The sequence below is a fragment of the Hippocampus zosterae genome, chromosome 4 (assembly GCF_025434085.1).
Source record: "Hippocampus zosterae strain Florida chromosome 4, ASM2543408v3, whole genome shotgun sequence".
NCBI classification, from domain to species: Eukaryota; Metazoa; Chordata; class Actinopteri; order Syngnathiformes; family Syngnathidae; genus Hippocampus; species Hippocampus zosterae.
Window position 1 is genome coordinate 16,265,035 of NC_067454.1, and position 22,587 is coordinate 16,287,621.

General features: G+C 42.9%; 1 protein-coding gene across 10 annotated transcripts in view; it reads left to right on the top strand.

Annotated features, from left to right (window-relative positions):
- Positions 1-22,587, top strand: part of tead1b (TEA domain family member 1b) — a 54,975-nt gene that overhangs the window by 11,340 nt on the left and 21,048 nt on the right. For all 10 annotated transcript variants that reach the window (XM_052063653.1, XM_052063654.1, XM_052063656.1 and 7 more), the window contains 2 exons: positions 2,108-2,360; positions 22,033-22,097. In XM_052063653.1, the coding sequence (XP_051919613.1) occupies positions 2,204-2,360; positions 22,033-22,097 (222 nt within the window). In that variant the 5' untranslated portion in view covers positions 2,108-2,203. The remainder of the gene's footprint in view (positions 1-2,107; positions 2,361-22,032; positions 22,098-22,587) is intronic.

Here is a 22,587-nt window from a genome sequence, read left to right on the forward strand (position 1 = left end):
TGTTGATTGCAGTATGGCGGTTGGAAGAAGAAAATGACGATAAGCTGCTTTTGTTTTTGTCAGTGTGTTTGTGAGAGCACAAGAGAGTCTCAATCCAGGCATCAGCTGTTCTCCTATCACAAAATTTGACCTTTTCTCATGGCATGTCCACTTATTGGTTAAGTTGTCATTTAAGACCATGGATGCCTGCTCTTCAGTGATATTTTTCTAGTTTTTTGCCTTGACTTGGAAGCTAAAATTTGACAAAAGAACCTGATACGGTGGCAGCGAACACAACTCAACTAGCTTCACAGCGATCAACAGTTTGATCATGAATAATCGTGCAAAAAGAAGTTTGTAGCTGTTTATTGGGTCTCTCAATTGAAGTTTACTGCCAAACTAAACAAAAATAAAGAACATTACATGTATTTAAAATAGAGCTGTCAAACGATTAAAATATTTAATCTAATTAAAAATGCAACTGTCATAATTAACTCAAATGAACTAAAAATTAATCATGATTACTCACACATTTTTTATCGTTTCTGAATTTCCTTTTACATTGTTTGTCCTATTTTCCCCCATTTCAATGCTCTCGTCAACATGGAATCATGAATCAGTTTTCTATGTGCAAAATGCAAATATTTACTGAAATAACATTTTCAATTTTACATGAACATTTTTCACTTGGAGCAGTTGTTCACACATATTCTCTCACACAATATTACTGTCCATCAACAACAGTGAAAAAAAATATTTTGTCACACAACATCTGCTCTAACATCATTTTTAATGAAATCAAAACAAAGCAATATAACATTATAAAGTGCAAATCTAAGGTAAACTAGTACTCAGCCTATAGTGGATTTAAACCATGGTTGCATACTTCGTTTTTCTCAAGTTTGCTTTGAACACAGCAGTCTGTTTCTGTATGTTTGTTGGAGAATAACGAGACCCCGGACACCAGTATTCGTTATGCGCCACTGTATTCAAAACTGCCGGCCGTACAAAAAGCGCAAGCACTTCCCCCGAAAGAGGGCGGTTTCACTCCCCCTAACACAGTCAGGCTATGTTGATTATGTTGGTCCTTCTTCCGCGGAAGTCTCTCTACGGTTTTTGTGTCTACCTCATTTCGGATGACTACACTTGGTTCGATGACAACACTGGAGACGTTTATTTTTCAATAGGTCGCTACAACAGCAGCGCAGTGTCACTGTCAGACGAACACAGAGAAGCTCCACCCGCTCTATTTATATGGACACGGAACGCTGTAACCTTCCACACAAAATAGTTCCAAACAAGTAACAATCGCGTCAGTGGCATACATCGTATACCTGTATGATACACAGAGAGAGAAGAACAGGTAACTTTGGTCTTGTCAGTGGAGCAATCTGGTAACTTTTTAAAAGTAAACTTTCCATTGATAAACTCTTTAAATATCCGTTTTCGGTATCTCATGCTGCCATGGCTGGAAAAACAGACATGGGCGTGGACTTCTGCAGCGCGCGTGTTGTTTTGTTTCTGGTGTATTTATAGAGCACCGTAACATCCGCTTGTGACGTGTGCTGCATTAATCTCGCGAGAAAAAATTTAATCCCGTTAAAATTCATTTAAATTAATGCCAATAAAAACGCGCTAAGCTGACAGCGCTAATTTAAAACAATCATATAACTGCCTTATCTAAATGCTAATACACAATCTAAAGCACTATTGACGACCTAACGAATAGCATTGGCATCACAGTGTTATAACCCTTTAAGCAATGGGCATTTGAACATCACAGAACAGTAGCAACACATATAGACAGACAACTTACAGCAGCAATACTCATCGGCATATAGTCTTTTTTCTGCGAATAACGACCAATGTCACTGCTTCCTACTGAGTCACTTATTGTAGTTGAGAAACTCTTCTTCAATTGAGTCTGTATGTCTGTATAGTTCTGCTGTCTGGTACCCACAACAAACGGAGCACAATGTGGGCTGGAATGGAATAATTATAAAATTTCAATCCCAGTTTCAATAGGGAAAGATGATTTGCGATACAAGTGTTTTCCGTTATGAGAGTCGTCATGGAGCAAACTGAATTTGTTAGTTAAAGCACCGCTTTATGTTTTATATTTTTTCAGGTCTCACCATAGTTTGGTCCAGGCTTTAGCTTGGAGAGCCCAACCGCCAACATTGATCCCAGCAGCTGGAGCGGCAGTGATAGCCCTGCCGAAGACATGGAGAGAATGAGTGATTTGGCAGACAAGCCCGTGGACAACGACGCAGAAGGGGTGTGGAGTCCTGACATCGAACAGAGCTTCCAAGAGGCCTTGGCTATTTACCCTCCTTGTGGACGTCGAAAGATCATCCTGTCAGATGAGGGGAAGATGTATGGTGAGTACAAATCTGCCATGTACAATTTTCTTTGTGTGTCTGCTGAACGACAAGGAACCAAACAAAAAATGTACTTTATTTCATTAAAGGGCAAGTCAAGTAAAACATTTTTATGACATTAATATTTTCTATGCGCTTCCACTATTACAGTGGTTCTTAACCTTCTTAGAGGTACCGAACCCAACCAGTTAATATGCACACTCACCGAACTCTTAGTGAAAAATACATACATATATATATATATATATATATATTGTTTACAAATTCTAGATAGAAAAATGCATTTATTAAAAACAGAAAAAAGTAGATACAATTTCAAGAGATAAGTATACTTTTAAAAAATAATTTCCTGCAGCACTGATTGAACAAGCAATGAAATGTGATCATATGCAGCCAGTGATGGCCAAGCGGGTGTGTCATAACTACTGGTAATTGACATGTTGAGTCAGGTGTGTCTTACCCTCCATGACAGAAGCTTCGTCAAGACCGATTCACCGAACCCCTGGGGTTCGATCGAACCCAGGTTGAGAACCACTGCACTATTCTAAACAAAGTATTCTCCTTAATATTGTGTTTGTGGAATTTGAATTAAGCAGCAAAATCCACCCGTTCTTATCCATCTCAGGGGGTGGCCATTGTGCCATTACAGTGCCCAAGAGCCCATGTAACGACCGTCACGGCTCACCTGTTTCCTGGGTTTTGTCATGTGACATTCGCAAGCTCAGCCCGGTGAGACCGGGAGTCCACTGTCGTTGGCTGACGTGAGGATTTAAAGGCTATTCAAGCTTTATTTCCAAGACTGCCGACTGGTCTATCAATCTCATCAAAACATCTATAGGTTTAGTCTTCTCTCAAGCTTTGACAATCACATCTCTTGTCTGTGTAAAAGCTGAACTGATGACAACAAATTCCCACTTAGACATGCACAGCAGCAAGAAGCTACTTTTTCCTTCCAGTTTGTGTATCAGACAATAAATATAAAATGGCACCACAGTATTTCATCATGTTTCTCTTCCCTTTTTCATCAGCAATGAAAAAGACCAAAACCATAACAATGAAAAGCATGGAATTCATAGTGGACCTTTTCCTCTGGGTGTCCTTGCGACAACAAAATATTATTACCCATTATTACCATTTTTATTAAGATTTGAGAGCATTATAAAAACTGAATTGGGCAAGTAAACCACAATCAATGCACTTAATACATGATGGTCAATCTCAAACTAACAATGTGGCGACCGTGCAGATGCTTAAGTGCAAGTTTGTCAGTAAAACAGCATGAACTATTAGTCAGTGGCAGATGGTACTATGGCTGCCACCAGCTGTGCCCCCTCTCCCCCTGCCCTCCTCTACCCCATCTCTGGCTTGGTGATGTCATGGAAAGAAGGAATGTTTTCTTTCTGAGGATTTCAAGTTGCACAGCTTGTCAATGTCAAGTGGTGGTCGAAAACCCCACAGCGCATTCATTTGCAGCTGTCATGTGACCCCTCTGGCCAAATGAAATGTAAATTGTAGGAATTGCAATGAAACGCCGTCAGCTGCCACTGGCCTCAGATGGGACCTAGCCTACTATCTGCTCTTCCACATGCAAACTGAAGCTTTTGAGTGCTCTGGGTTAAAGCATGACCATTTTATTGTGTGTTTTTGAGCTCTACTTCATTGTTTTTCATACTGAATGTGGCGTGTAAGTGGTAACTCCCACAAGGGAAAATTCTCTTTGCGCTTTGTTGTCGAAACAACACACACAAAGACAGTACACAATGGATGGATTCTGCAAGGGAGAAGGCAAGAGAGATGTCAGAGTGATTTTGCTGTGATAAAGCGCCTTGCTCAAGGGCAGAGCTTCCCGAACCATTTCAGGTCAAGCCCCAAATTAGAAACGTTCCATAAAAGATGTGACAAACAATGTATTTATTTTTCAAGAAAATGTATGGCTGCTTGACGACCACTGAAATAATCATTAACTTAATAATGGCACAACGCAATTTGTGAAAAGCTTGCCAGGAACCAGCATCTGATATTTTGTTCCTCAGCAAGTTTCAATTCCCCCCCTCCCCCCGGTCATCTGCACAAATCTTAATAAACAGGCCCAAAATAATGATGTTACATTTTATATATATATATATATATATAGTTTTTTTTTTAATCCCGCTTGGGGCAAACACATAACACCATCCAGTGTGGGTCCTTGGGCAAGATCCTTCACGCTAATGCCTACCTCATACAATGATGAGAGACGATAAAATGAATGACATGCCGGCTCAGACGTCGCTCGGCCAAACAAGGTCTGCGTCAGGTGCTGGGGAACCAGAGCACCTTGATGAAAAATGGGCTACTGGAACAAAGCGGAGATGGGCGAGATGCGATAACATGGCTCTGTTGGAATGGTACTACTCAAGCAACCCTAGTCAGAGGGGTTACATGCAGAGAATGTGGGCTAAATGGTTACTTCGAAACCCACAGTCACGGTTGACCACGAAACAACTAGTAGCTCAGTGTTCCAACATCCACAAACGGCAACTGCTGTCACAATTTGAGATTGATGAGGTACAACGCAGGTTCCATGGTGAAGGGCCCCAGGCTGCCAGATCAGATGAGGAGGGCATACCAGAGATTGGGAGGCAACCCCCAATGAATGCAGATGATGAGATTGGGAGGCCAGCCCCAATTAATGAAATGCTGAGCGAGGCAGCAACTGACCTGAAAGCTAAGATCATGGCGAGAATGAAAGCTGGGCAACCTAGAAACCAATTTCAACGGCTATGTGAAGTACCACCTGAAAGTCTCATGGAAAGTGTGAATGCAGCACTGAGGGCGATCCCTACCGTAACGATCACGGAAACCAATGAGCTGATCTACGCTTCAGCATCAGTGATCCTTGAGCTGCTTGGATATAAGAGCAATCATGGAACGCAATGAGATAAGTTACCCACCATGGAAAAGACGGTTGGAGGCTAAGATCAAGGCGGCTCGGAAAGATGCGAGTCAATTGACGGAGGCCCGGAGAGGTGTGATGAAAAGGCCGATACCCGAGAGGTACATGCAGATGACCATACCTGAAGCACTCAAAACTGCCAAAAAAAGGCTCCAAGCCTTATCCAGCCGCCTAAAGGGGTACACGAAAGAGAATGAGGCCAGACATGGCGGACATGGTCCACACCAACTGACTAAAGAAACTCACAGCACTCCATGAGCGCCTAGCAGTACAAATGAATCAGCTGCTGAGGGATGGGACTCACCCAGAATGGCTAACCGAAGGGCGAACGATCCTGATCATGAAGGATCCCTCGAAGGGTGCAGTTCCATCCAACTATCGGCCAATAACCTGTCTCTCCACAACATGGAAGCTCATGATTACAAGAAAGCCTATGACTCGATGCCACATACATGGATCTCTGAATGCTTGGAGTTGTATAAGGTGAACAGGACCCTACGAGCCTTCGTTGCGAACTCGATGAGGATGTGGAAAACAACACTTGAAGCCAATGGGAAGCCACTTACCCAAGTGTCCATCAAATGTGGCATATACCAAGGTGATGCACTCTCCCCACTGCTGTTCTGCATAGGACTGAACCCCCTAAGCCAAGTAATCATCAAGACAGGCTATGGATACCGCCTCAGAAATGGAGCTACAATCAGTCACTTCCTCTATATGGATGACATAAAGCTGTATGCTAAGAGCGAAAGGGACATAGATTCCCTGATCCACACAACGAGGATCTACAGCAGCGACATCGGGATGTCATTCGGGCTTGAGAAATGTAGTCGGATGATGACTAAGAGAGGAAAGGTAGTCCGCACTGAAGGGGTCTCACTCCCTGAAGGAACAATAGCAGACATTGAGGACAGCTACAAGTACCTTGGTATACCACAAGCCAATGGCAACCTCGAACTGGCAACAAGGAAAGCGGCTACGGCCAAATACCTCCAGCGAGTGAGGCAAGTCCTAAGAAGCCAGCTCAATGGCAAGAATAAGATCCGGGCAATAAACAGCTATGCCCTGCCACTGAACAGATACCCTGCAGGAATAATAAGGTGGCCAAAGGAAGAGATTCAGACCACGGACGTTAAGACCCGAAAGCTCCTAACCATGCATGGAGGGTTCCATCCCAAATCCAGCACCCTGAGACTGTACGCAAGCCAAAAGGAAGGAGGCCGGGGACTAGTGAGTGTGAGAGCCACTGTCCAGGATGAAACATCCAAGCTCCATGAATACATCAAGGAGAAGGCTCCAACGGATGACGTACTCAGAGAATGTCTCAGACAATGGGGAACAGAAGATGAGGCGCTGGAAGAGGGACCATCATGGGAGGACAAGCCCCTACACGGGATGTACCACCGGACCATAACTGAAGTGGCTGATCTCAAGAAGTCCTACCAGTGGCTAGACAGGGCTGGCCTGAAGGACAGCACAGAGGCACTCATCCTGGCTGCTCAGGAGCAGGCCTTGAGCACCAGAGCCATCGAGGCCCAGATATACCACACCAGACAAGACCCAAGGTGTAGGTTGTGCAAAGAGGCACCTGAGACGATCCAACACATAACTGCAGGGTGTAAAATGCTGGCAGGGAAAGCCTACATGGAACGCGATAACCAGGTGGCTGGCATAGTCTACCGAAACATCTGTGCGGAGTATGGACTGGAAACCCCAAGGTCAAAATGGGAAACACCTCCGAAGGTGGTGGAGAATGACAGAGCGAAGATCCTGTGGGACTTCCAGATTCAGACTGACAGGATGGTAATGCCGAACCAACCAGATATTGTGATCATAGATAAAGGGCAAAGGAAAGCCGTTGTAGTGGATGTAGCGGTCCCAAGTGATGGAAACATCAGGAAGAAGGAACATGAGAAACTCGAGAAATATCAAGGGCTCAGAGAGGAACTGGAGAGAGCCTGGAAGGTAAAGGTGACAGTCGTGCCTGTGGTGGTCGGAGCACTCAGGGCAGTGACCCCCAAACTAGATGAGTGGTTGCAACAGATCCCGGGAATAACATCGGACATCTCAGTCCAGAAATGTGCAGTGCTAGGAACAGCAAGGATACTGCGCAGAACCCTCAAGCTTCCTTGCCTCTGGTAGAGGACCCGAGCTGAATGAGGGACGGACACCAGCCGAGGGGTGAGATGAGGATTTTTATATATATATATATAGGGAGATTTGAAGAGGCTTCATAAAGGAGCTAATTGAAGAAACGTACATTCGACCTTTCCACCTCAGTCTGACGCCACAATTGGGGTGCTGAATTTATTCATGTTTGAAATGAAAACGATTTTTTTTCACTGACTGCACTCCAAGGTTTTTATGTGTGCGGTATGCACGACCGGTCAACATTTTCTCATGCTATTGAATGTGAAACGGTCTCTAAATTCCGAACGGGTGTGTATCGTTAAAATTCCACATTTTCAGTATTTACATCATGTGGGATTGAAGGCGTCATTCCACTTGCCCAAACAATCTATTTTCTGAATGACCTGAAACAACTTCATTCATCATTAGTTTTTCCTCAGTACAATAGTTTTTCCTCAGTTTGCACTTACTTGCACCAGGCTGTCATGGCGCCTAATGTGCTATAAAAAAACCCCATCAAGGGTGCCATGGGAACCAACCAAATTTGACTTAATTTGTCCAGAAAGTATTAGTTATTATTTCCAGATATGTCTTTGTTCATCTATACAATACAATACAATACATCCTGATTTATATAGCGCTTTCACAACAGCGACAGCTGTAACAAAGCGCTTAACAAAACAGTTAACATCTATGCATGTCATTGACTTATCGTGATGTATTGTTGCAGTCCTAACAATTAAATGTTTTTCCATTAGAGTGCCAGACCAAGTCTTGCCTTACAACAGAATAAGTAATGGATTATGAGTATATCAGCTTTGTGTTCAATTAAATAGGACCAAATTTCACACAAATCTGTCATTAACTTGAGATCAGGTCATCATTATTTCAGTATTCCTCCTTTTTAATACATTTTTCTTTGGTCTTGTGCCATGAGATTTTTTTTTAATGTTAAACAGGTGCCTTGGCTGAGTAAAGGTTTCCAAATGATTGTTTAGAACACTGTTAGAATTTATTTACCATTGAAATTAGTTTGTTGCAACTAAAGAGTTTTTGATAAGTTTTGTCGAAAGGTCTTTCTTTTTTTTCTTCTGCTTTTTCTCTCTGGACCAAAGTCTTTGCGAAGCGTGATGTGATGGTCCTTTAATCTAGGTTTATCGCGCTTACAGAGAGGCACAACCTCTCATGGCATGTGAGATGAAAGTTGGCTATGTGGCGACTGGTATTTTGTATTTGAGATTCTAGGGATGGCGATGTGTTCCAAATGCAGAGCTCATCTCAAGAGAAGTCATCCTGAGTGCCATTAAGCTCTTCGTCATCCAGGGGTAGAGTGCAGTTAATTAGCAACAGTCTCTATAGCAACTGTGTTGTGGTACACACAATTTGTAATTTCTGCTTCTTAGGTTATTATTGTAGTGTTTACCTGAAGTGAGCTGCATATTCTGAGACTGGTGTTGACTGGCAATGTTCACATTCTCTTAGGCTGATTGTAACTTGGATGGCGGACATCTGCATAGAATATTACCTCAAACTGCACTTGGCTTGGCAAGACTTATTTAGAAGAATATTGAAAAGAGAAAGCAAATAAGAAGCTTTGGCCCGAGCCAAAGCACTTGCACAGTTCACCTGCTGTGCTCGGCTGCATTCATTTATTTTAGAAATGGAGATGATAAGTGAAACAACACGCTTCGCTCAAATTGTATGTTTATTCATTGAGTTATATATTTGTACTTGTCTTGCAAGCTCAAAGACACCAGTGAATTTTTGTGTTACTGTTGGCAAAAAAAAGGATCCGATTCTTGTTGCTATAGAACGGAAGATACATCATGTATATACAGTATATATATATATATATATATATATAGAGAGAGAGAGAGATAGATATATCCTCGTCTCACCTCGCTCGGTGGTGTCCGTCCCTCATTCAGCTCGGGTCCTCTACCAGAGGCCAGGAAGCTTGAGGGTTCTGCGCAGTATCCTTGCTGTTCCCAGCACTGCACATTTCTGGACTGAGATGTCCGATGTTGTTCCCGGGATCTGTTGCATTCATCTAGTTTGGGGGTCACTGCCCCGAGTGCTCCGACCACCACAGGCACGATTGGATATATATATATATTTGCATCCATAAAATTTTGACTGTTTTTACAAATGATTACTCGCTAAATAATTATAATATTAAAATAATATAAATATATCAAGATGTGCCACAACTGTCATCATATCCATGAAGTCATGATGTCACATACAACATTTACAAGTTGAAAGTTACAACAACTCTTTAGGGGTGTTCAAACGGCAACTTTAACTCCGGTTTAGCACCGGGGCTGCCCCTCGTAGACCGTTCACACGTACAACGTTATATCAGTGTAGCCCCTGAAAACAGCTTAAACCGGAGCAAATTTCACCCTGCTCAGGATGTGGTTTAAAAATGTACTCCAGAGTAAATGCTGGTTTGTGGGCAGCACCGATATAAAATGGAGCTTGTGAATGCCACAAGGGTAGACTCGCTGCGCGTAAGAAGAGTTGATTACATACGGGTATTGCACAACTTTCATCCTTTTACGATGTCTGATAGACCACAGGTTTGATTTGTCTGTAGAAGTATAAACCATGGTTTTTCGATATGTCACAAACAAGGCGGGGAAAAGGAAGTGCACTTTACGCATGTCCTGCTCAATGTCTCACTGTTTTATTTACGTATTATTACGTAATAATTGTTATCGTATTGCAGGGCCACAGAAACCGCTGTGTGAACGCAAGTGGGGCTGCACTGGGGTTAACACGCTTCTCTTTAGTAAGCAGCGTTATATGTGTCAACGCTCCACCGAATTTACACAAGATTTATCGCAACAAAATGCGTCAGTGCAGCACCGATGCAAATGTGTGCCGTGTGAACACCCCTTTTGAGATAATAGAAAATACATACGTTTTTCATGGACATATTGTTCAGATACCGACCTATTGCCCACAAAATATTTTTTCATGCTTTCATGTCTTTTAATGTAAACATTTTCTGTCAGCTCGTTTTGTTTCTGCCCTCTGGGCAGTATTCCGACCCAAACCCTTCCTGTGGGAACTAAGTGGCACTTGCTTTGCAGAGATGCTAAGAATGAGTTCATATAATGAGCAGACCTGGCTTGGCCCCGATGGCCCAGCACTTTGCGCCTGTGCGGCTTGTATCACCAGGCCGAGAATGCTCTGAGACAGAGTGTGCAGACCTGATCCTCCCCGCTGGGCAGATAATTAGGAATTCTGGGATCAGCTCAGACTCCCTGAGTCACCTGCATTCACTCCGAACGGAGTGTGAGGGACTTCATTGTCGGAGAGGTATCACACACCTTAAATTGACATTTTGTGGTTTATTAACAATCCTAATTTTCTATTCATTTGTAGAATTTTTTTTTTGCACTCTACAAGGTTTCCTTCTGAGTGAGCTCTGCTTCCATTTTTGGAATATAATGACTTTTACCATCTTGATTCCATGTCTCTCAACAAGCACCTCTGGATTTCGACAAAAACAAGTCAGGTTGACTTCCAACAGATGAAATGTTTCCGATACTATATTGTATTTTCTCTTCACTGTCACCATTATGTCTAGAACAAACTAAAACGGAATTTTATCAACTGCTCACTTACTCATTACAAATGAGTCACTGTGAGGAAAGGAAATAACTTGGTTTTGATGGGTATCAAATATTAACAGAACTTGGGTAACCATACTGTGCTGAAACTTCTTAGGCAACGTGTGTTGGTGATGAGAAAGCTTATTTTATAGCAAGTTCATTGTCTTGATTAAAATTCTATATACCTTGGACTCATGTTTCCACCCAGCATTTCACTTTAGTTTGCTACCGCTGGATCAGGTAGCTCTGAGGTTTGTGTTTTATGCCAGACCGCTGAAGGCAAATTATTATTATAGTTATTGTTGTTGTTATTTTACATTGAAATCATTCATCATCTATTGAATCCTGTAAGACAAGCATTCAATTCTCTGTTGATCAATCAAGAGACAGCAGTGCATCAACCTCCATCCTTCACAAGTGTACTGAAGCGTACCACTTCAACTGGCACACCAACAAGGGAAAAGTGTAACTGTTAGGTTTGGATATTTAGGGAGACTTTACAATAGAAGATGTGCGCCTTAACAAAATCCATTGTTGGGAGAAAACAACAAGCCTTTTGTGCCCCTCTCACACTAGGCAATAATGATAATTATCAGCTAAACAACAAATGTATATTTGTAGGACCACTAGCCTGCCCAATGTACCAGTGCTCAATACTGTACTTTTGATTGCCTCTTGACATTATACATTATTAAACAGAGCAACGGGCACATGAAGTTCAGGTATTATTTCTATCTACTTGAAGACACCATCCTCATGTTCTACTGTGTAGCATCTGTGACATGAGTGTGTTTGGCCATCAGTTGTTTGTAAGAAAAGGATTACACACACACACACTTGGGTGTGTGTTTGTGTGTGTGCGTGTGTGTGTGTGTGAGACTGTTGACTGATATAATCAGATACTGTTTTTGGCTGACATTGGACAATATTGAATTGAAACACCCCGAAGGTCCTCCAAAAGCCCAAATTTGTCACTGACATGACATGACGTACAGTATCTTTCAGAGCGACTTGACTGCACTTTGAAATTTCAAATCTCCAAATTCACATGGCTTTTGACTCTCGCCTTCTCATCTAAGTGAAGTTTGCTTCGGAGTACACTCTCAGGGCCTACATTTCTCTGCTCTTTTTCTACACTACGCTCGAGACAACCCAGAGGTACCCCACATTCAGACTCACCTGTGTTTTCTTTTAAATGTAAGTGTGAATTTAGGGGATTTCATCTCAAAACAACACATATAGTATAACATACATTAGACCTGTCCAAATTCATCACAACTCTGCGGCCCCTCCTCCGGGTTTCTCATTTTCCCCAGTTAGGGTTTTTGGAGTTTTAGTGGTGTTACCTTGAAATATTGTCGACATTTAGAGACACGGTAGATTTCTATATATTTTAACCAGTTTCAAGAGACATGCAAGCTGGGTTTACATTTGTCTATTGTGGGTGGTGAATAGCAGGCCACTGCTTGTCTGTATCAGTCGACCGTAGGGTGTGTCCCAGCTGTGAGGTCTGTGTGAGGCCCTTGGAGCCAGGCTTCTGGTTTCATGTTGCATATTCCCTGTTGGCTGCTTTTGTTTGACTAAAACACAGAGACTCGGCTCCTCTTAAAGATGCAGCGTCGCTTTCATCCTCTTTTCAAGAAATCACGTCTCACGCTGATTACATCATATTCCATTGATGCAACACTTTTATTCTGATGAGATCATCTCACACTGATGGGACCATTTGGAGTAATCAGCATATGAATGAAATGCGAGTGCTAGTATCATTCTCAAGCACGCGGACTGCAAGCCGCCGCTAACAGAGCCTGTCATCTATTCTTTTGCTGTTTGATGACAAGTGACAAGTGTCTCTCAACACTGCACAGAATCCCTGTCAACAAAAGAACCACAGACACCACATCATCATATGCAACGGCGCGCCACCGGTTCAACATATCTTACTCAACCCATATTATTCAATTGCAATGTGGCTTTACTGCATGACGTCAGAGAACATCAAAATATCTCCGCTGCTGAGAGATTAAAGCAACGCACAATTTGAACGACCAATGAGCCTCTCAGCCTGCGATCATGACGATGGCTATTTCGAGTTGAAATCATGCACACAAAGTTAGACTCTTCGTTTTATACATATTGGTCGCAGTCAGCCCCTCTTCCTTTGTGCTCCGACATGCCATTGATTCCCAGAGATTGAAAATATTGATTTTACTCTGTGTCTTACTTTGTCCTAGAGAAGGGGGCAGTGCAACTTCCTGACTGTTTCTACCGTCTTCACACATGCGCACAAACACTTTTCTCGGGAGACTTCTAATTATAGCCGTCTTTTCAGATTAGTCCAGCATGCCTGTTCAACTGTGGCATCTCTCCCTGGTCATTTATTTCATCCCTCTCTCTCGCCTCTCTTGAGAGACACAGCTCAAGCACAATGACCAGGCCAGTCTCTACAATAATGTACGTGATGATAAACACAGTGGCTCCTAATTGATAGAGTGATTCAGACGAAGGCCGGCTGTGCAAATTGGTCCCCTGGGAGTGTATTGCACAGAGCGGAGCCTCGCGGGTTTCAGCTTTTAGCCTTGTTTGAGAGGCGTACAGCGGCGGGCAAAAGAATCAGAATGGGGTCGGACCAGCCCGGGTGATAAAGATGCTGTCTTTCCCTTCTTCGCCTTGTCTGAATACAGCCAAAGTTCAGCAGAGGTTGCTGCTGTAATCCTCTCAGTGTCTCCAGGAAGGCTCAAGTTAGTGACCCGCTGCTTTGTGATGTCTTGTAAGATTTTGAGAGAACACCTGACCTTTAATCCCCCACTGTTCAACTAACACATTAGCTCAACTGTGCCTGGACCAGCCCCTGCAATAAAGCCTTTTAGCCGGCTCAATAAGGTCGTTTGAAGTTAAGTATTGATTTCTTTTGGTGTCCAGAGTAGGGACAAATGGATTTTTAAAGAGCTGTTAATTACAGTTGAACACAGCATTATGAAGAGAACTTGATGTTTGCTGTGGCTGGATTTCGAAACGGGCACTGAAATCCACCAAATATTTGTCAATTACCATGAAGATCTATGCCGCCACAAAGCTTGTTTACGAAATAATTCTTGAAATACTTTCATTCGTTGCACACAAATGCTAGCTATTGACTTTTCAGATACACGGTGCATGCTCGTTTTTATGTCCATGCTTTTACAGACGGAATCAGTTATTTCATTTCTATTCAAGTTCATTTACATGGCATGAACAGCAATAACTTCAGCAATGTAGTTAGATTAACATCTGGACTGCATATGTCCTTGTTATTGTATTTACTTACTAGTGACTGAATAACATTTTGTACCGAATGTGTGCTGTGCCTGAATGCAAAAACCAAGTCTCTTGTGTGACACAGAATAACTTGGTTTATTTCAAAGTATCTGCATCAGGCAGTGTGTGGCCTTGACATTTTTTATTTAGCTTTTTTTAAATCAGACAGCAACACTTTCACCTCAGAGTGGCTTGGATGGAGCCGGATGTCATGATCAGTAGATGTTATCCTCTGACTTCCATCAGCAGTGGCCTGCAGGCTAAACGAGCCTGACTGTTTTGCGGGGTAATAAAACCACCAGCCCCTCTGTGCCTGAGGAAACACCTGTGAGACACCCACTCATATTTAGTTTAATTGCTGTTATTTTGTCTTGGATAAGAGACTAAATGAATTTTCCCTTTGAACTTGTTCTTCTCAGAGAAACCTAAAATATGGATCCGCATAGTTTGCCCTATCCCAGTAAAAACTCTTACATAATACATGAATAACAATAAATGGTAGGCGCCCCGCTAAACCGGCTCTGCTCTTGCCAGCCTTTGTCAGTTGTTTCCTGCACTTGGCAAAACTGATCAAATTGATAATGCTTATGAAAGAGTGCCTCCTCCTGTCTGTGAACACCAAAGACTTTCGACAAGTCCCTTGATATAGTTAATTTGCTTTATTGGTATGTTAATTTTTGCATGGGATCCTTAAGTCGTCTATCACCAAGACGTGTTTTGCTCCCCACACCCCCTCCACACACACACACACACACACACACATACACACACACACACACACACACACACACACACACACACACACAACACACACTTGCATCATGCACACAGCCTATACACACACAAACACACACGCACACACACAACAATTAATTCAGTGTTTAGAAGCAAAAAATAATTTGTCCTGTGCAGGAGTAATTAAATGATTGAGAGCACTCAGAAAGCTGAGGCATTGCCAAGGCTTAAATATGCCACTTGTAAATGCGATGAGTGAATTGCTGTGATGTGGGTTCGCCATAGCAAAAGAACGGTTACGTCTTGCTTCGTAATTTCTTCTGAGTTTGAAGGATCAACATGTATGTATTGATTTTAACCTGATCTAGTAAAATTGCAAGGGATCAGATTGCAAATGTTTTTATCTCAAAAAAGGTTTGACAGTATGCTCCAGCTCACCTTCAAGCCTAATGAAGACAAGCAGTCAAGAAAATGGATGAAGAAATCCTAACATGTTCAATGGAATGTTCTCAGTTAAATTTTAATTCCTGAACTGCCTAATTTCCACTCTGGGTTAGTTCTGGATGAAGCCTCTGTCCCAGCATTGGCATTGAAAATTTCTTTTAAGGCTGACTAAATTTGCAGGGTAATTTTTCTTTGTGTTTAAATTATTGGGATTTTACGCCGTCATCAGTGTGTGGATTCTTGACAAAATTAAGAGAAGAAAAGAGAGAGAGAAAGAGAGAGAGAGATTGTCCTTGGAAGAGTAACCACCCTTTAAATAAAGAATCCAGGTTGGCTTCTGGACAGACAAGTAAGTATTCTTTTTTTGGGCAAATTTGCCACATTTGTTATCCTTGTTCCACTGCGCAAAGCAAGAAGCAGGAATCATCAGTTGTTTTGGCATATGAGAAAAGGAATGAGCTGTTCATGTGACTTGATAGAAGAGCAGTAAATAACAGTCAAGAGGCTGTGTGACAGTTTCAATCATTTGCTTGTACTTTGTAGTCGGAATGCACTGTGTTCTTTTTAAAGATTTGAAAAGAAGGCTATTGATAGGTCAGTCCCTACAGGCCAGCCGCTAGTGCACATGTGCCTTGTGATGTGGGAGGCTGCAGTGTGTCGCTCAAGCAAAGTGCTCGAAGCCGCACACTTGCGGATCACTTGCAGGCTATCTGCAGGCTGATTCCAAGCCAAGCTCTGGGCTGGACGAGTGCTATAGCCCAGATGTGACTGTGGTCGTGCCTGCATTAGGGGACCAAAAGGCGGGATGTGGGGGTGCTTTTAAGATAATAATAAGATATCCTTTATTTGTCCCACAATGGGGAAATTTACAGCCTCCAGCAGCAAGAATGTATGTAGAAAGAAGAAGAGAAAAAAAACAACAACAACAAACATCTTTCAATTAAATAAATAAATAAATTCAATTAAATATGAACACAAATGGATAAATCGCAGTACTATTTACAATTTACCTTCACATCATTTAATTATTATTATTATTATGATTGTTATTTTTTATTCATCAGCCTGACAGCAGTCGGTAGGAACGAGCGTCGGTATCTCTCCTTCTTGCAGCGTGGGTGTAACAGTCTCTGGCTGAAGGAGCTACCAAGTGCTGTCAGGGCGGGCTGGAGGGGGTGGGAGGGACTGGCCATCATAGCTTTTAGCTTAGTTAGCATCCGTCTGTTGCCCACCTCCTCCAGAGTGTCAAGGGAGCAACCCAGGACAGAACTGGCCTTCCTGACCAGTCGCTCCAGTCTCTTTCTGTCCCGGGCCGAGATGCTGCCTGACCAGCAGACAATGCCATAATAGATGGCCGAGGCCACCACCGAGTTATAGAACGTCTTAAGGAGTGACCCCTGAACCCCAAAAGACCTCAGTTTCCTGAGTAGGAAGAGTCGGCTCTGTCCTTTCCTAATCAGGGTGTCCGTGTTTGTGGACCAGTCCAGTTTGTCGTTGAGAAGAACACCAAGGTACTTGTAGGAGGTCACCCTCTCTATGTCCATACCCTGGATGTTCATCGGTGCTGGTGAGGACTTTTTCCTGCAGAAATCCACAACCAACTCCTTAGTTTTCCTCGGGTTGATCTGGAGGAGATTCTGCTGGCACCAGTCCACAAAGTCCTTTGTCAGTCCCCTGTACTCACGATCATCCCCTTCTGTAATGAGGCCAACAATCGCAGAGTCATCGGAGAACTTCTGAAGGTGGCAGTTTGGAGTGTCATGTCTGAAGTCCGAGGTGTAGAGGATGAACAGGAATGGAGCCAGAACAGTCCCCTGCGGCGCTCCAGTGCTGCAGAGAAGCTGGTCCGACTCACAGCTCTGCAATCTCACGTACTGCGGCCGATTTGTGAGGTAATCTACGATCCATGCTGTGAGATGGTGGTCCACTCCGGCGTTCTGTAGTTTGCCTCCCAGCAAATTGGGCTGAATGGTGTTGAAGGCACTGGAGAAATCAAAGAACATGATTCTCACAGTGCTCCCAGCCTTCTCCAAGTGTGACAGCACTGAGTGGAGGAGGTAGATAATGGCGTCTTCCACGCCGATGCCAGGCTGATAGGCAAACTGCAGCGGGTCCAGTGACGGGCTCACCAGCGGTCGAAGGTGGGCGAGGATGAGTCTCTCCAGCGTCTTCATCAGGTGAGACGTCAGCGCCACCGGTCTGTAGCTGTTCAGCTCCTTAGGGTGGGGGGTCTTGGGCACTGGGACCAGGCACGAAGTTTTCCAAAGCTGTGGAGCTCTGCCCAGCTTCAGGCTCAGGTTGAAGATGTGCTGGACAATGTTACACAGCTGGTCAGAGCAGGTCCTGAGGAGCCGGGAACTGATCTTGTCCGGACCTGCTGCCTTCCTCACATTCATCTTCCTCAGTTGGTTCCTTATCTGCTCTGTTGTGATGGACAGGCAGGAACCAGGTGACATACTGGGTTGATGAGAGCTGGTCGAAAGAGGAGGGGGAGGAGAAGAAGTCCTCAGTGAGAGAGGTTGCAGTTTGTGGTTGTGGGAAGGGACAGACGACTGGTCGAAACGGTTGAAAAAATGGTTCAGTCCATCTGCCCAGTCCTTGTCCTTCTCGACCACTGTCCTTGGGCTGTCATGGCCTGAGATGGTTTTCAGGCCCCTCCAGACACCAGTGACATTGCTGGCCTGTAACTGGTCCTCCAATTTCATCCTGTATAACTTCTTCCCCTCCCTGATCTTTCTTCTCAGCCGAATCTGCACGGCCTTCAGCTCCTCTCTGTTTCTCGACCGAAAAGCTCTCTTCTTCTCCTTCAGCAGGGTCTTTATGTCAGGATTAATCCATGGTTTGTTGTTGGAAAAACACCGCAGAGTTCTGGTGGGTACAGTGTTCTCCTCACAGAAGTTTATATAATCCGTGATGGTGTCAGTGAGTGCATCAATGTCCTCCCCATGAACCTCGCTGAAGAGTTCCCACCTGGTTGTCGCGAAGCAGTCTCGCAGAGCATCTTCAGCTTCCGATGACCATTTCTTGACCATTCTGGTCACAGTTGGTTGCCTGTGCACCAGGGGTTTGTACACAGGCTCGAGAAATACCAAGTTGTGGTCTGCTCTTCCAAGAGGGGGAAGGGAGAGGGGTTTATATGCCTCCTTGGTATTGGCATAAAACAAGTCCAAAATATTATTGTCTCTAGTGGCACAGGTTACATACTGCTTGAAAGTTGAAAGGGAGGACGACAGAGAGACATGGTTGAAGTCCCCAGAGATGATCAGCAGGGCGTTGGGGGACTGTGTTTGCAGCCTGCTCACGACAGTCATCAGGGCATCACACGCTGCATCACTATTTGCCGACGGGGGGATGTACACTGTCACGGCTATGACGTGTGAATTGGATTTACCAGAATTGGATTTGTTTTAAAATTGGAGAAGAAAAAACTGGAAAAGAGCATTGTTCTTGCTGCTCAGAGGACAGACCGTTATCTGTTTAGCATGCCTTGATCCAAAATAGCCGGGTTATGTTACAAATGGCATTGGTTTCTGAATTGAAAGGCTTGTTCTTGTTCTTATTTTATTTCAACACCTGTTGTTTTTCTGTTGGGGAAGTTGTTTGTGGGTGTGGCATCACTGAGGTAGGTCCACAGTAAAATGTGACAATGTCCATCATTGTTATTCACAACAGAGGGAGTCTGTCACAGCTTTCTAAGAGAGGATGCTGGGAGCTAAATTGGATTTCTGACTGAATGAGCAATGGGTGACTCGGGGATGGCCTAGTGAAAGTTGAGCCACCATCCTTTTGTGGAGATGCTGGTGGAGTGCCATTCATATTTCCTAGCTACTGCAGAGCCACTGAGACCCATCCTGCACAGCTCAAAGTAAATGTTTAATCCTTCTGCTACTTTGAGTAACAAGAACGCGCCTTTAAAAAGTAAATTTTCTGAGGCCTCCAAGATTTGGTACAACTGCACGACTTTACTTAACCCTGGGAACTCCTCCACTAACTAGGGGCAGAGCTTAGTTGAAAAAAAGCTGTTAAAGCAGTAAGCATGTAAGTAAAAACATGTTGTTTTTTTTTTTTTAAACTTCATTCAAAGCAAGGTTCCGGTTGTCAGTGATGCTGGAAAACAGAACTACCAACTTTAAAGACATTATTTTTATCTGAAGTGAAACATGTCCACACTGAAAAAAAATCCATAATATGCATTCATATATTCATTAATGGCTATAATAATAATCATTGTTATTATAATAACTCCAACCCTACAGAAGTCAAACTTGGTGACGTGTGTGTACATGGCCAATGAAAATACTTCTTCCTTTGTGTTAAAAATACAATTGTGTATGAAAGCTGTGGGCCAGAAATTGACCTAGGAATGCTTGCAACTTTGTTGTATTGTTCCAGTCTTATTTGTTATTTGACAGTTCACGCGATATACCATCATCATTAGATCCTTTAATCATGTACAGCTGTTTCTTATATTTTATTTATTATTTTTTACAACTTTCCCCAGCAGGGTAGTGAATTTACCAGCCCCATTTGCCATTTAACTTGCCCGTGGAAGTCGGGCAGTCATTATTATCGATCCATGTAATATCTTGGTGGAACAACTCACCATATGATGTTATGCCCTGCTCAGTACACTGATGCTTTTTATGGCCTCACTTGACTGCATCCAGACAATATTTTCTTGCTTCCTGCTTTCTGAAGGATTCTGAAATTGCCTGCTCATAAAACAGCGAAGACATTAATTGACAGCCGGTTCTGCAAAATCAATCCAACCTCTGTGATGTGCGAGCTCTCCAGATCTCACAAACGTGAGAGAACATTTCTGCTCTATTTTATTTTTGCCCAATTTCAATGTGTTTGTGGACCAGTCTCGTACCTGATAGATTTCATGTCGCAAAGGCAAAATTATGTCTGGAGACATTTTTAAGCCATTGTTGTTTTGCTGTGCAAATACAGATCCCAAGCTTCTTTCGCCCAGGCGAGTGAAAAGAATGAATTATTCAATAGCAAGCAAGCTTTCAGATGGCCATTTGTGTGCTTTGATCTTAGAATCAGGAGGTTGCATGAATGCCTGTATTGTCACGTTATGTTTGCGCTGTGTGTGAATTACTGAAATCTTTGGCCATCTGCTAAAGTTTACAGGCTCATGGCACAAGCAGGCTCGATCTGCAAATCCCCAGATGTTTATTTCCCCGCAGAAGGCACGTGACTGCGTGCACTAAGGCTGACCTAACCCTAACATTCAAAATAATTTGTCAGCCACACCATATTAACAGTGGGGTAGAAGCACTGAATTGGATTTGCATCTCATACAATATGGGTAATTTTATTTTTCGGGGTAGTCTTACTCTTTAAGATGTCAAAACATAAATAGAAGAAATGTCAGAAGGATCTATGCTGCAATTGGTCCCGAACATTAAGCATTTGGTTCTTACAATATGTGTAATTTTCGTTTTCGGGATAGTCTTACTCTTTAAGATGTCAAAACATAAATAGAATAAATGTCAGAAGGATCTGTGCTGCAATTGGTCCCGAACATTAATCATTTGGTTCTGTTCCTACAACGTAACAGAATATTGAAGTTTGAATGACATGTTAGTCGTGTTTTGTCGTTTTCCTACAGCCACAAAAAAAAAAAAAGAATCGTTAAAGCACCGGGTCTGGATATGACTGCATCTCAGTTTGTAGTTACTGCCTGCTATGTCTCGTCTGGTCGTGTTAATTGTACAATATAATACATCGTAATTGATCATATTAGCATTTGTGCAGTTTGTTCAGGTATCGTGGTGAGGGTATCCGACCATGAAGTGAAGGCACAAAAATGTTGCCGTGATATGTGGAAGGGTGGTTGCACATTTCAGAGAGCAGTCGAACAGAACCCTGGCATTGCTTAGCTACAGCTGGACACATAATTAGAGCTCCCCAACCTATAATTTGTCTAATAGTTTTGTTTGGCGGCATGTTATTAACATATGAAAGGGCTAAGCAGGGGTCATGTGCATTGTGACAACAATTAGAGCAGACCTGAGGGTGCAAGAATGTTTAGAGACATTGTTAATTGGAAATCTGTACAAAGATTCACATTAATTAGAATCTAGTCAGATCTGCTCTCTTTGAAACCCATTTCATCCATTTGCTCCTCTGCAGTAGAACGAACAACTATGTCTTTCATTGTGTTAGGTTTTGAAGAGAATGAGATTGATTTGCATTCATTTGAGAGGCTGTGCTCCTGGAGCATTTTTTTAATGCTAATACCATATGGTGTTTTCATACAAAAGCAGCGTCTTGTGTGTTTACCACTATACATATCTTGTTACAAAGCCAGCCGCATGTATAAAAACCATACTGCGTAGTATTATACCAATCGACATTGAACATTTTATTTTCAGTCCAAAATCTTTTTATGATCAAGCACACTCAAAAAAAAAAAAAAAAAAAAAAAAAAAACTGTGCAGCCATTGTCAACTTAGCACTACAGGACCTCAGCTCTTACCAGTACATGTTCTTGCAGGTCGGAATGAGCTGATCGCCAGATATATCAAGCTTCGGACTGGAAAGACGAGAACTCGAAAGCAGGTAAGAAGAGAGGGACTGTCTCCATTGCGTGGCGGACTAATCCCCTGTCACAGCCACGTCGCATGAACAGATGTCCCTGGATTTAGACATCTTTGAAATTGTCACTCTTAGTTCCACTTTGAAACACACATAAGAGCCTTAGCTGTAGTGGATGTGCAGAGGACAACATCAATTAGTTCCTTTTACAATTCTTTGACCTCATGACCACCCTTTGCTCAAAATCTAGCCTTTAATTTAACACGATAAATCACTTGTACATGATGCATTCATCAGCATCAATGAGACGTCATGTAAAAAGGAAGTAACCGCAGTTACTGAAGATATTCCTTGTCCTCGTAAATGAAATCACAGAGTTCATGCACTTGGCTGTGGTAGAAGTCTTTATTAATGGGGAAAGTCTCGGCCTTAATATTTTGGTACCATATCGAACCAAAGAGTGTTTGTTCTGTCGTCTGTGTCGGGGAGTACATCCTGCCCTCAGCAGGCTGCA